This window comes from Cetorhinus maximus, chromosome 4, assembly GCF_964194155.1.
Source record: "Cetorhinus maximus chromosome 4, sCetMax3.hap1.1, whole genome shotgun sequence".
Taxonomy (NCBI): domain Eukaryota; kingdom Metazoa; phylum Chordata; class Chondrichthyes; order Lamniformes; family Cetorhinidae; genus Cetorhinus; species Cetorhinus maximus.
The window spans coordinates 64,561,008-64,576,204 of NC_135882.1; the positions used below are offsets into that span (position 1 = coordinate 64,561,008).

General features: G+C 44.8%; 1 protein-coding gene across 1 annotated transcript in view; it reads left to right on the forward strand.

The window, feature by feature from the left end:
• Positions 1–7,486: 7,486 nt before the first annotated feature.
• Positions 7,487–15,197, forward strand: part of znf704 (zinc finger protein 704) — a 268,334-nt gene continuing 260,623 nt past the window's right edge. The window contains exon 1 of the mRNA XM_078540255.1: positions 7,487–7,908. Coding sequence (XP_078396381.1) covers positions 7,648–7,908 — 261 coding nt within the window. The 5' untranslated portion in view covers positions 7,487–7,647. The remainder of the gene's footprint in view (positions 7,909–15,197) is intronic.

Consider the following 15,197-nt stretch of genomic DNA (forward strand, 5'->3'; position numbering starts at 1 on the left):
CCAAGAAAGTTTTCTTAATTTCTGAACCAGAAATACAGAATGGTACAACTTGCATATAGGTCTCTAACTACTGAGGTACTGGGACCTTCAGAAATAGACTCTATTTTAACTCTGCCTGTTTAGTGTCAATGGTGGGTGGGTGTCTAAAATGGTGGTTGGATCTTGGTGTTGCACACCTAAGGCTTTCTTGCCCACCACCATTTTAACGATCAGCTTAAAGCACTATTGCGCTACAGCAAGTAGTCTCTTAAATTACATCCTTTGGACCCCAGTGCGTTTTTTAACAGTCAATTTCAATATGATGTTTGGTGTTGGGTTGGCCATTGAAACTTGGAGGCAGGTAGGATTATGGCCAGAAAGGACCCTGGCAAGTTACATAGCATTACATTGAATGTACAGCACATAGACAGCCCATCTGGCCCCTCTTCTATGCTGGGGTTTATATTCCACACAAGTCTCCTTCCACCCCTCTTAATCTAAACCTATCAGCCTATCCTCCTATTCCTTTCTGCCTCATGTGCTTATTGAGCTTCCCCGTAAATGCATCTCTGCTGCTCACTTCAACACTTCCTTATGGTAGCGAGTTCATGGATTCACCACTCTCTCCTGGGCATTAAAAAAGCCAGGGCGTCCCACCTACCCCTGCCTGCCAATCTGTGTTAAAATTGGGCTAATATTTCTGAACTCCATTGAAGCATTTCAAATATTTAAGAAAGCTCTTAAATATTTTAAAATATGATGTGTACAATTATTTATCTTTAATATATGGAAAAACTGGCCTAAGTTTCTCGTTCCTCCCCCTCCACCAAGCAATGAGATAGAGCTCTGGTAGATTTCTTCCACCTAATTCAGAAACTGATAGTTGACTCTGGCCCTACTTCCTGCCTTGGGGCCACTTAGCTATTGGAAATGAGCCATCCTGGTCTCCATTTGGATGGTTTGGTGCCAGAGAGCAAATAAAAGTGACAGTTTCAGGCAGAAGACGTTCAGTTCATCCAGCCCACCTATCCACAGTATTCCCATGGTACATTTTTTATTGCTCTAAATTCCATTTGTTAACAAGAACCAGTCTCATTCCTTTCTGAAATACATTAAAGTCTCTTGTTCCACCAACCGTGGCGATAATCTGTTCCATACACTTACAACTATTTTAATAAAACAGTTCTCCTGCATTTCCTATTTTCTTCCCTTTAATTTGTGTGATTAATTTGCCCAAGTGAGCTTTTGGTGTGTGGGAAATGTAGGCACAATTGGATCCAATTTGTCGAAACCTTTCATAATTTTAAACCCTGCTGCGTGAGGTCTCGAGCACCATTACAGGAGGAGAAAGAGGTGGCTGGAGAACTGCCTGAAGAAAATTGTTCTTTTCCCCTGATGATAATTTTACAATTTTTTAATGTGCCCTGTGCACAATTGCACTGGAAACGAGTTTGCACAGGTCACTCTTGCCCTGAAGCCTTGTGATAAAAATGCAGGCTAGGTTTAAAGAAAAACTTCAGAAAGCAGTTAAGTTCAGGTAACATTGAAAAATACCAAAAATAAATGAAGGATTACATTGGACAAAGAGGACCAGGAGGAAATGAAGGAAAATGTAGTGCAGCAACATTTATGTTTTTGCTGCAGTTTGATTAAAAAATTCAAAAGCCAAATTTATATTGCATTTCTTTCCCATTTCTTGAAATGGCTTCCTTCCATTCTAACTCAAACATGGCAGTCTGACTACTGAGAAAAATTATCTTCATATGAAAGTGGTATTTCTGGCACTGATGCGTTCAAAATTGCTGTCTTATGATGAAAGAGTGGCCTAGAAATTGGAACGTGTAGCTGTATTGTTTGGGCGTTGCTTGGACTACTAAGGCCTCAATATGGAAGGCAGGAAGTGTGTGTACATTTCCTGTTGCAAGTGCACCACCTACAATATTGGGTAAGGACAGAAAATACAACCCCTTTACTCACATCTGAAACAGGCATTAGGCCCTGCGCATGAAGAAATAAAGGGCCCAAGGCCTGTTTCAGACCCCCTCCCCAGGAATGGTTTATCCAAAGGCAACTGGTGCACTCAAGGAAACTGGGCCCAAGGATTGCCAGCCAGGCCGATCAAAGAAGGTAAGCAACTTACCCAACTGTGGAGTTGGGAGGAGCAGGAGCGCTCTTTCTGACCCCATATTACAGGACCTAATTAAAGGAACTAACCAAATGCTCTGGACTCCAGCCTGCCCAATCCCCATGCTCTCAGCTCCTTTAACCTGCTTCAGCCCCCTGACTACCAAACCCCCACACCCCGACCTCAGGCTCCTGGCAGCTTGAACCCTCGATGTCTTTCTCCTATCCTCCTGACCCCCAGACCCCAATCTTGACCAGAACCTCCGGCTCTTGAGCCCCAGTGCCAAGACCTACTTACTTTAAAGCTGCTGCACTGTTTAACCAGGCTCAGGGGAGGCTCAGGCCTCACCATTCAGGCAATACTGGACACATGAATATCTGGGCCCATGTTTGGGCCATGGAAGACAGTGCAAAAGAAACAAAGGAATTGCATCCAAAACAGTTGAATGGGAAACTATGTAGAGGAGTGGAGAAGGTAGTGAGGGTGAATTGAAGAGTAAATAAGGGGGTCACAGATGCAAAATGAGCTGTTGTTTCCTGGCAAAAATAATGATCACCTCTCCTCATTTTCAGTGACCTGATGTCAGAGATAGCAGTTCTGCACATCAATTTGCTTTGTGACTTTTAGGAAAATGAATTATTTTTTATTCATTCATGGGGTGTGGGTGTCACTGGCTAGGCCAGCATTTGTTGTCCATGCCTAATTGCCCTTGAGAAGGTGATGGTGAGCTGTCTTCTTAAACCTCTGCAGTCCGTGTGGCATAGGCACATCCACGGTTGTGGGTTTGGAAAGTGCTGTCAAAGGAGGCTTGGTGAGTCCATGCATTGCATCTTGTAGATGGTACACACTGCTGCCACTGTGCAGCAGTGGTGAAGGGAGTGAATGTTTGTGGATGGGGTGCCAATAAAATGGGCTGCTTTGTCCTGGATAGTGTTAAGCTTCTTGAGTGTTGTTGGAGGTACACACATCTAGGCAAGCGGAGAGTATTCGATCACATTCCTGATTTGTGCCTTGGTGGACAGGCTTTGTGGAGTCAGGAAGTGAGTTACTCACTGCAGGATTCCTAGCCTCTGACATAGTCTTGTAGCCACAGTATTTATATGGCTCGTCCAGTCCAATTTCTGGTCAATGGTAACCCTCAGAATATGGATAGTGGGGGATTCAGTAATGTTAATGCCATTGAATGTGAAGGGGTGATGGTTAGATCCTCTCTTGTTGGAGATGGTCATTGCCCGGCACTAGTGTGACGCGAATGTTACTTATCAGCCCAAGCTGACAAGAAATGGTAGCAAAGCGGCAATGTTACTGGACGAAGAATCCAGAGGACTGGACTAATGATACAGAGACATGTTCAAGTCCCACCAGAATATGTGGGGGGATTTAAATTCAATAAATAAATCTGGAATTAAAAGGTTGTCTCAGTAATGGCTACCATGAAACTATTGGATTGTCAAAAATCCCATCTGGTTCACTAATATCCTACAGGGAAGGAAACCTGCTGCCCCTACCCTGTCTGTCCAACATGTGATTACAGACCAATTGCAATGTGGTTGACTATTAACTGTGCCCAAAATGGCCTAGCAAGGCATCAGTTGCATCAAACCACTGCGAAAAAGTCAAGTAAGAATTGAACCACACGGACCACCTGGAATCGACCCTGCAAAGTCCTCCTTACTAACATCTGGGGGCTTGACAAAATAGTCCGACAGACTGCCCAAGCAACAGCCTGTCATATACTCACCAAATCATACCTTACGGCCAATGCCCCAGGCTCCTCCATTACCATACCTGGATATGTCTTGTCCCACCATCAGGACAGATCCACCAGTGGTGGTGGTACAGTGGTATATAGATGGGAGCGAGTGGCCCAAGGAGTCCTCAATATTGACTCTGGACACCAAGGGCCCACCACCATCTTCTCAAGGGCAGTTAGGGATGGGCAATGGATGGAACAAGTTAGAGGTGTAACAGGTTTAAAGTAAGTGCAGGGGCAGGGAAAGGAGGAAGGGGAGGAAAAGAACGGGGGGAAGGTCAACGATGGGATGATAGACAGTAGAGAGTAAATGATAAAATAGATGATGGTGCAAGGCAAAAAGAGTTGAGAATGGGGCAAGTAAAGAAAGAAAAGATGTGTCTAGAGGAGATGTTAATGTGAAGATGCAGAATCATTACCAGCAGCAACCATCCAAAAACAAAAGAAGAAACGGGGGCAGAGGTAATGATTTGAAATTGTTGAACTCAATGTTGAGTCTGGCTGTCAATCAAATTCCTCAAATTTATATTAAGCTTCATTGGAACAGTATAGGAGATTGACGACAGAGAGGTCAGTGTTGGAGTGGAACAGAGAATTAAAATAACAAGCGACCAGAAGCTTGGGGTCACTCTTGCAAACTGAATGGAGGTGTTGCACAAAGTGATAACCCAATCTGTGTTTAGTCTCCCTGATGTAGAAGAGCAGCAAATACAATATACTAAATTAAAAGAAGCATAAGTAAATCACTGTTTCATCTGGAAGGAGCGGGGCCTTGGACAGGTGTAGCATTTCCTGTGCTTGTGTGGAAAGGTATCATGGGAAAGGGAGGTGGTGTTGGGGGTGATACAGAAGTGGACCTTGTACTGCCGTAGGATTGGTTTTCCTAATTTAATGGTGCTATATAAATATGACTTGTGTGATAATGAAGGTGTGTTACTGTCACTGTCACTTCCCTCACACAGATTTGTTGCATCCACTTTCAACCATCATTTAGCGCAATGACCTGGTTGATCCTGTCCTTAGAATCAACCATAACTTCAAAGATCATCAGGGACCCAGTGCAATACAGCCCATGGTAAACAAGCAACCTTGCCAATAGCATTGTGTGATAAATGATACCTACCTCATGTGTATAGAATATGGAATTTATTAAAGTTTCGCTGTTATAAAAAACCCCAAAAATTGCTCTCCAGCATTTAGAAAAAAAATAGCGGGGTGCCTCTCCTCAGTATCAAGAACTATCAACTTAACCATAGCAACTCCCAATATTAACTTCATTTGGTTTTTTGTGGTATAAATACCACAAATAAATTATACATGATTGACAGGAAATATTCAAACATTTTATTGCTTTCTTCTAGAATCCTTCATTTCACCCTCTTTAATGATAATTAAATAATAAAGCTACATATAGGGATCAACAATGAAAGCAATATACTTTTAATTACACATGAAAACCAATTGTAAAACAAATAAATAAAACTAACAAAGCAAATATCTGTAGCATTTACTATGCAGGAATACACAACACATTCAGTGTATTTTCTCCAACTGCTACTAACCAAATGATGCCTCATATAAACTGTTGCTGAACGTTATGCAGCCCTACTTCAAATTTTTGGATTAAAAAACCTCCTGTTTCTCTACCTTGAAGGTGTTGATTCATGTTGTGTGAGTCCAGAACATTGGCAGGTCTCTGGTATCTTTCTTAAATCGCCATTCTATATTTAAGAATCAATATGTGAAGAGGGAGATCTGACTGGTACCATCATAATCAAACCCGATCTTCTCTTCACCTCACATGCACATTTCCACTGGGTCAATTATAAAAATCTTTATTGCCCCCTTAATGGTCAAAGCAGCAAAAACCAGCTCAGCACCATATTGTTGTGGTGCCTCTATTCACAAAGCCATCAGTAAATTCTCTGCATTGCTACAACACAGTGTGTTCTTAAGTATTGCTGAAAAAAAGACATGTCGAACCTTTTCGTCTTGCGCTGATTAGGGCATTTTGTAAGAATACCAATATAAGGGGAAAACAACCATTTATACTGTATGTGAAGAGAGCGCTGACTGGTCAGCAAGTGGACTCAGAGTCCACTTATATTGGTATTTGTGTGAAGTGTTCTGATGAGTGCAAGATGAAAAACTTTGACTTTTTTCAGCAATACTTAAGAACACTGTGCTGTAGCGATGCAGAGAATTTACTGATGGCTTTGTAAATAGAGGCACCACAACAATATGGTGCTGAGCTGGTTTTTGCTGCTTTGACCATTCAGGTGGCAATAAAGATTTTTATAACTGACCCAGTGGGATACTCAAGTCCTGTACAGGGTGTTCTGGTCTGCTAGAGATAAAAGATCACCTTCCTTTACAAAAAATCCCTTGCTGAAATGTACGTATATATTTTAATTAAATAACTCAAAATTTTGGAAGGTACAATTGCTGAATCTGAATTTGTTAAACACATGTTGAAGGTATGCACCAGCAAAATAGCCCTTGTATTAATCAGGTGCCTCAGGTCTCCTGCACTGAGATAATATGAAATTCAACAATCCTTTGGGGAGTATCTTTTCTTCCTCCAGTTTTGTCTTGTGCTGGATTATGGCCCTCCATGTACCAACAGCTTCCTGGCACCTCACTGAGAGTATCTGTCTTGTTTGAACGAGAACAATGAATTTTAGCAGCGTATCCCAACGTGGGAGCATCAAGGCCCAAGCAGTGTACAGCAGAAAGACAAACACACACGAACACACGTGTTTATCACAAGTTGTCACTGGCTGGCGGTCAAGTTCACGGACTCCGGCTGATGTGTGTCCTCTCAATCCCCCCTCCAGGGTACTGAGACCGACTGCGCCACTCCCTAGTACCGGGGCAGTGCTGTATAGTATCCTCTGCATGGCTGTGTTTGGTGGAGGAGGGCCATATGTAGCTTTGACAGCTCCAAGCATTGAGTTAGTGCTGGAGGAGTGCCCTGCTGCAGCCAATGGGTTCGGGGCACCACCTGGAGCTGCACATGTTTACACAGGGGGGCGGAGAGCATTCATTCTGCCGGTACAGGGAGGAAATCTCAGGGAAAGCATGGAAACACTCAAACCGGAGTGCGGATCGGGCGACCAGACTCAGGAAAAGGAGGCAAGGTTATTCGTAAGGATGACAGAAGAGAATAAAAGACTAACCCAATTGCCGATCCATCACATGTAATAATTTGCAAATGAATCAGGCTTAAGCCGTCTCTGTGCACAGTTGTGAGTATTTTTTTTTTTACCTGTTGAGTGCTCAAGTAATCATTAAATGGATTTAAATAATATGGGGACAGAAAAATGTCTATTTAAAAGTTATTTTTCTTGGCGGGAAGGAATGTATGAATTCGAGAAGCAAATGATGCTTTAATGTTTTAAATTTTCCATTCAAATGATGACTTTGGTTCTTGATATTACAATTATTCGGGAATAATCTCTCTCCTAACCGGCATGTTCATTTGGTCGTAAATCTATAGTTATAATTTCTGGTGTTATTAAGAATCTCTAGTTTTAAGGTAATGTGCGGGCAGTCATTCCGCTGCTTTTGCAGAAGTCCACTCCTAATTTTGCAAGTTGCAATGTCAGCTTTGCGAAGGCTACGAAAACAAACAACTCTGCTCTGAACGCCGGGCGGTTTGCGGCTTGATTTGGTTTTATTTCCCCCCCCCAGATATTATTTTAATTCTAGTTACTTTGCAATTGCATCTTTGCATCTGAATACTTAAAATAGAAACAAGCAAAAAAAGGGGGGCGCGAAAAAGCTCGCGATGCAAGCTCGCCGTTCTGCAAAGAGGTCGATTTTGGGCAGCCGGGTTTGCGCTCCGAGTCCGGCCGGGAATGGGCAGCTCATCCCCGGGGTGATCCAGGCGCTCAAATGCCAAAGCAAGGAGTCCGGGGGGCGGTGCAACTTCTACACGGTGATGCTGGAGGATGGGACCCTGAGGGAATACCCGGAGGAGGAGATTGTGGTGGTGGGACCCGGCTTCCACAACCACGGCAACAAAGTGCAGCTGAAATGCAGAGAAAAGGTGTGTAACTGGTTGTCAATTGGAACTGTCTGTGTTTGCAATCCTGTGCATCCTGAATGCTGCCCCTCGCACCAGTGACAAGAGGCAGAGATTCGCAGCAACACCTACAAACACCGGCCATCCCGCTGAGATGCAGCGACTGCAGCCCAGTCCAGCCAACCCCAACTCACTCCTGCCGGGACATTTGGAGGCTCCAGAGCCTCGGGGTTCTCCTGTGGACCTCGGGAGGGCGGGTCATTCATTCTCATTTTGATCTTGGAAAGGTCACATCGCCAACCCCATCACAGGTCTCAGTGTTATTTAGTGATAGCTGGATCCGAATCCCAACCTAAGCTACTGTTGGGTTTTATCTTTTGTCCTCAACAGTGACAACGAGTCTGAGTAATTTCCAGCAGCCTTTTTATCAAATATTAGTTCCAATTCTACGAAAGGGTTTTTTTTTGGTCCCAGACGAGGTGTAAAATGTGACAGCAGTCGGCATCTTAAATAGATGCAAAAGTGGACAGATCACGGTTTGGGCCAGGTTGGCAATATTTTGCCCTCTGTGCAGTGGAGACAGGGCACCCGGCAAGAGCTTTCAGAGAGAGTGCAGCAGCCCAACTCCACACACAACAGAAAACAGGAACACAAATAAATACTCATCGGAAATCCCAGAAAATTCGCGCCAAAATCCTGTGATCAGAGATGTAATGTTCCCCCCCTCCATATTTAGCAACCTGGGGTTATTGTAGAACAGACGCAGTGTGTGGAGTGCTTGTTTACTGAGGCTGTAATTAAATGCTGCATTCAATCAACCTTTGATTAAATAAAAGACAAGCATCCTCAGGTGCGGCTGTGTTTTAGCTGATGCTTCTTGTTCTATGTTCTCAATCCAGAAGAATGAGAAGGGAAGGGCCGCAAAAACCAAAATAAATTGAATATGCAATAACCAGCATTCCTGGTCTCTTAGGCTGGGCACAAACAAGGGGCATGGCCCTGGACTCCGCCTCCCTGTTTGTCAGTTTAAGCTCCTTGGAGCTGTATGGTTAAAACGTTCACTATTACAATCAAGGAATATATTTGTTTAATCATGGAAAGGAAATATTTCCACAGGAAAATATAAAAATAGCACATACAGAACTGTAATTGCACAGAGTGTCAGCTTAGATCAATATTAATGCAACGGCTGATAGTATTTCCAGTTGCATTGGCGTTAAAGGATGCATTTGACATAAAGCTAGATGTCTTATGAAAATTACCCTTGGGGTCACTGGGAACACAGGGGACTTTTGAGAAACATAGTTAATGTACCTTTCCTGTTTCCTGTTTAGTGGTGTTTGACACCATTATTGTAATGGTAGTTTATTACCGGTATTTAAGAATATTGTATGCTGTTTGGTTTGTGTCCTGAGAGCAGAATCTTAATTCCTGAATATAATTAATGCTAAATGTAAACATTAAGGATTAACTGAGGCCATTAAAGCTCAGCCCTCCAATGAATTAACTCCTACTACAACACCCACATATAGCCGGGGACTCGTGCCAAAATAAGGAAAGCTGTCCTCACTAACAGCTTGACACATTCAGAATCATAGCTTTCAACTTGAGGTTAGCAAGGACGCAGAATGGGAGAGTTCAGTGTCCGTCCCCAAGAGTGGCTCGATAGCATCAATGCTGACCAAGCTGGCTGAGTCCTGAAGCACATAGCTATTTGATTAGGCCTGTGGCAGGTGGCAAGAGAACCAACACAAGGGGAAATGTACTTGACCTCGTCCTCATCAGTCTACCTGTCGCAGGTACATCTGTCAATGACAGTATTGGTAGGTGTGACCACTACTGTTCTTGTGGAGTTGAAATCCTGTCTTCACACTGAGGACATGCTCCATCATGTGGCATTCCACTGTGCTAAATGGGATAGATTCATAATAGATTTAACAACTCAACACTGGGTATACATGGGGTGTTATGAGCTATCAGCTGCAGCAGAATTGTAATCCATCTCAATTTGTAACCCCATGGCCCAACATATCACTCACTCTAGCATTCCCATCAAGTCAAGTTCCAACCCTGATTCAATGAGGAATGTAAAAAAGAGCATGCCAGGAGCAGCACCAGATGTGCCTGTAACTAAATATGAGGTACCAACCTGGTGAAGCTACAACATGGGACTACATGCATGCTAAACAGCGGAAGCTGCATGCTATAGATAGAGCTAAGCAAACCCACAACCAACAGATCAGATGAAGTCCTGCCACACCATTATGAATGGTGGTGGCTAATTAAACAAAGAACCAGAAAAAGAGGCTCCATGAATCCTCATTAATGGGGGAGCCCAGCACATCAGTGCAAAAGTCAAGGCTGAATTGTTTGCAAACATCTTTAGCCAGATGTGTTGAGTGGATGGTCCACCTTGACCTTCTGAAGTCCCCAACATTACAGAAGCCAGCCTGTAGCCAATTCAATTCCCTCCACATTATATTGGGAAATGGCTGAGTTCAATGGAGACAGCAAAGGCTAAGGGCCCCGCCATCATCCTGGCAATAGTACTGAAAACTTATGCTCCAGAACTAGCTGTGCCTCTCACCAAGCTGTTCCAGAAGAAACTAGCTCCCAAGAAGGGAGGCAAGAAAGCTTTAAAGAAACCGTCAGCAAAGGGCGGCAAGAAGTGGCGAAGGTTGAGGAAGGAGAGTTGCTCCATCTACATCTACAAGGTGATGAAACAGGTTCACCCCGACACCGGCATCTCCTCCAAGGCCATGACCATCATGATCTCGTTTGTGAACGATATTTTCGAGGCAATCGCGGGTGAGGCTTCCTGCCTGGCCCATCACAACAAGCGCAGCACCATTGGCTCCCGGGAGATCCAGACTGCCGTGCGCCCGCTGCTGTCCGGGGAACTGGCCAAGCACGCTGTGTCGGAAGGGACAAAGGCAGTGACCAAGTACACCAGCTCCAAGTAAAACTCTGCAATGGACTGAAAAACACATACAGCTACAACACTGGCATCTACCCGGCAAAATGCAAAAAAGCTCAGATATGTTCTGTCCAGAAGTAAAAAAGGACAGATCCAATTCAGTCAATTATCATCCCATCAGTCTATCAGTCTCCATCATCAGCAAAGTAATGGAAGATGTCCTTGACAGTGCAATCAAGTGGCACTTACTCAGCAGTAACCTGCTCACTGGTGCTCAGTTTGTGATCCACCAGCATCACTCGGCTGCAGGGTTCATTACAGCCGTGGCTCAAACATGGACAAAAGAGCTCAATTCTGAAGGGGAGGTGAGCATGATTGTCCATCAAGGTAGCATTTGACCGAGTGTGGCATCAAGTAGCCCTAGCAAAACTGAAGTCAGTTGGAATTGGGGAAAGCTATCCAATTAATGGAGTCATAGCTCAAAGAAAGAGGGTTTAGTTGCTGGCCAATCATCTCAGTCCCAAGACATTGCTGCAAGTATTCCTCAGGGTAATGTCCTAGGATGAATCACCTTCAGCTGCTTCATTGATGCAGCAGTGGGAATGTTTGCTGCCGATTGCACTGTGTTCAGCACCATTCACAACTCCTCAGATACTGAATCCGTCCATGCTGGCATGCAGCAAGACCTGGACAACATTCAGATGTGGGCTAATGGTGGCAAGTGACATTTGCACCATGCAATGACCATCTCCAACAGGACAGAATTGAACCATCCCCCTTCACATTCAATGCATTATCCTTGTCAAATCCACTACCTTCCACATCCTGGGGCCACCGTTGACCAGAAACTTAGCTGGATCAGCCACTTAAATACTATGGCTACAGGAGCAGGTCAGAGGCTGAATATTCTGTTGCAAATAACTCACTTCCTGATTCCCAAAGCCTGCCCACAAGGCGAGAGTCAGGAGTGTGATGGAATACTCTTCAATTGCCTGAAGGGGTGCGGCTCCAACAACACGCGTGAACCTTGATACCATCCAGGACAAAGCAGTCCATCCACCACCCTAAATCACACTCACACTGCATCGTAGCACAGTGTCTACCATCCACAAGATACACTGTAGCAACTCCCCAAGGCTTCTTTGACAGCACCACCTAAACTTCTGACCGTTATCGTCTAGAGGAACAAGAGTAGTAATAGACTGAAAACACCGCTACCTCCTGAGTTCCCCTCCAAGTTACACACCATCCTAACCTGGCAATATAACACTTTTTATCATCAGTGGGTCAAAATCCTGGAACTCACTCCCTCTCTATGGGCACAGTGGGTATATCTATACCACACAGACTGCACCAGTTCAACAAGGTAGCTCACCACTGTTGTAAACGGGTCTGGCACATACAGGGTAAATGTGGGACTGAGTACAGTACCACCCACAGAGTGATGTAAGAAGGCACATGACCCAGACCTACGTTCAATGTGGTGTGTAGAGATGTGTAAAGGCCTAGACATGGAGATAGCTCCTTGCCTATACCCTTTGATGTATATAGTTACAAGTAGTTAATAAAGATTTGCTGTTAACCTACTGAAGACTACAAAGATTTATTTAAGAGACACCGTTCTGTAACCAACACTGTCCCGATGTGGTGGCAGCTCAGGATCAAAAACCCTCAACTTCATTAAAATGCTGAAAGACTAAGAAAAAGCAAAAACTTCAATGGAAATCCTGACCTGAAAGAAGCTCCTAACAGAAGCTGAAGACCCTGAGAAAAAGGCTTAGAAGCTGAAGGCAGAGATTTTGACTGCAGTAGAAGACTCCATGGAACCTCCCCTTGGAAGTTCAGCTTCCGAACACAGAATCTGCAAGGGTGAACTACATATTTTAAAGTTCCAGGCTGCAGCTGGTCCTGAGAACCCTCTTACGAATCCAGTGCCAGAAGCGCCATTTGAATGAAACCCATTGCTGAAACGCATTGCTAAAAGCCGATCCCCAACTCAGAGCCTCAACATGTGGCCCCCGAGTTGATAAAGAGAAAAAAAAATCTATCCGGCACATCGTGACTGTCCAACTTGGAAAACAGTGAGCTTACATTTAAATTTCAATGCCTCGTTACTTGGAAAAGCAAACCGCTGAACAAAAGAAATTGGCAGACAGCTGACCCAGACCGCTATTGTTAAAAAATTTCTGTCAAGAAATGCGTCATCACCATTTTTTGGAGCCTGCTGAAACCAGCAAGAGCGGGAAATCCTTTGTATCGCAGTGAACGGCGACGCCATCTTGAAAGCCTGTAAACTCTTAAAGCTGTTACCCACACTTTAAAAATCTTTAACATGGATCACAATTCAACACCTTCCAACTCAGTTTGGACTAACCCAAGGCCCAGGCCAGTCACAAAATGGGGCCTTTGAGAGGAAAAGATTTTTAAGTGACAGTATTACTCCGGGCTTCAACAAAAAGTCTGCAGACCTACAAACTAAAGGTGATCTAACCCCAGACAAGGCAATCCGCATAGCTAGATTGCCTGATCTACGCGAGCTGCACAGGACAATCTTAAGTGGAGAGAATAAAACCGAGAACAGAAGCCAATCCCCTGCCCAGCTTATCAGGTCACAAAGACACAGGGACAATCCAAGTCGGAAAGCAATTCCTGAACCCACCAGCGGAGCGATCTTGCCAGCGACGTGGTGTGAACGCCCTCACAGGAGAGATCAGTTCCCTGCGAGTACAGCCAATGCCTTCGCTTTAACAAGAAGCGACACTTTGGCAAACTGTGCAAGTCAAAAACCCAGAAACGCACAGCCCAAAAATCATCCACGAGGTTGAGAGCGATAACCCAGAAGAATACAGCCATGCTTCTTGGTTGAGGTCAAGAATTGTATATCTGCATTGTTGAATGCTGACATGCTTGCAAATAGTCATTTAACAAATTTTAAATTAGATTCAGGCACCAGCATGACAGCCCAGTCAGACAAGGAACCATGGTTGAAAGACCTCTGGCTTTGACTCCACTTTATGGGGCAGGAGGAATCTGACTTCCAGTCAAGGGCATCCTGCAGGCAACTCTGAGGTGTAAGGACAAAACGATCCAACTAACCCCTTCTGTTGTCCACAACCAGGACTACTCTCTATTAAGCCGCAGTGCCTGTATAGAACTGAACTTCCTGCAAAGGATTGATGAGGTCAACTGACAAGGGCCTGATTCCAAATACAGACGTGAGTCTCCGAAGCTCTTTACAGGACTGGACCATCTGAAAAATACATGCAGGATTATGCTAAAGGATGATGATAAACCAGAATGCATTTTCACTCCACCAAAAGTCTCCCACCCTCTCGTGAAGAAAGTACGGCAGCAGCTGGACGAGGTGATGAACACAACCTACAGCTTGATGCTCCGGATGGTGCCAGTCTTCTGCATCGGTGTCAGTCTGACACAGCTGAACAAGGCCGTGGCTAGAGAGGTTCATCCCATGTCCTCAGTGGACGAGAGCCTGACTAAATGCTCAAAGAGCATGGTGTTTTTGAAACTAAACACAAACAGCGCATTCTGGCAACCCCCACCTCGATAAGGATTCCTGGCCCCTAACCACATTTATTAGCCCCTTTGGCAGTATTTGCTTCAGCCGTCTGCCCTTTGGGATCACGTCAGTGCCAGAGATATTCCAACACACAATGTCAGACATCTTGCAAGGACTTCAGGGGATCATTTGCCACATGGACGATGTCTTGGTTCACGGGCAACGTGGAAGAGAATGACAAAAGGCTCATGGCAGCCTTGGAGCAACCGCAGGAGGCAGGGCTGACGCTGAACGCCAAATGTGAATTTACCAAGGCTTCCATTCAGTTCCTGAACCATATCGTCAGCAACAGAGGCAGCACAGCTGGCCCACGAAAAACCGAGGCAATCGTTGACTTCCCCACCCCTTCCTCCGCCCCTGAGCTCCAGCATCTACTGGGGCTGGTGAAGCAGCTGGCAAAGTTCTTATCTAACTCGGCACAGCTCACAGAACCTTTTGAGGCTCCTGCTCAGGAAAGACCAAACATGGTGCTGGGATTCGCAGCAAGCATTCACTCGCATCAAGGAGATGCCGCTCTCCACTGACATTCTGGCCCACTATCACCCAACCCTATCCACCACCGTAGGGGAGCAGACACAAGCCTTGGGGCAGTCCTCTTTCAGGAGCAACTGAATGGAAGTCTGACCAGTGTACTGCGCGTCCAGAGAGCTGTCAGATATGGAGACGAGATATGCCATCATAGAAAAGGAAGCTCTTGCGGTCACATGGGCATGTGAGAAATTTCCTGACTATATCGGCCTCAAGGTCACAGTTGAGACAGACCATCAACTACTGGTCTCCTTATTGAGCAAGACGGAACTCATAAAGATGCCTCCGAGG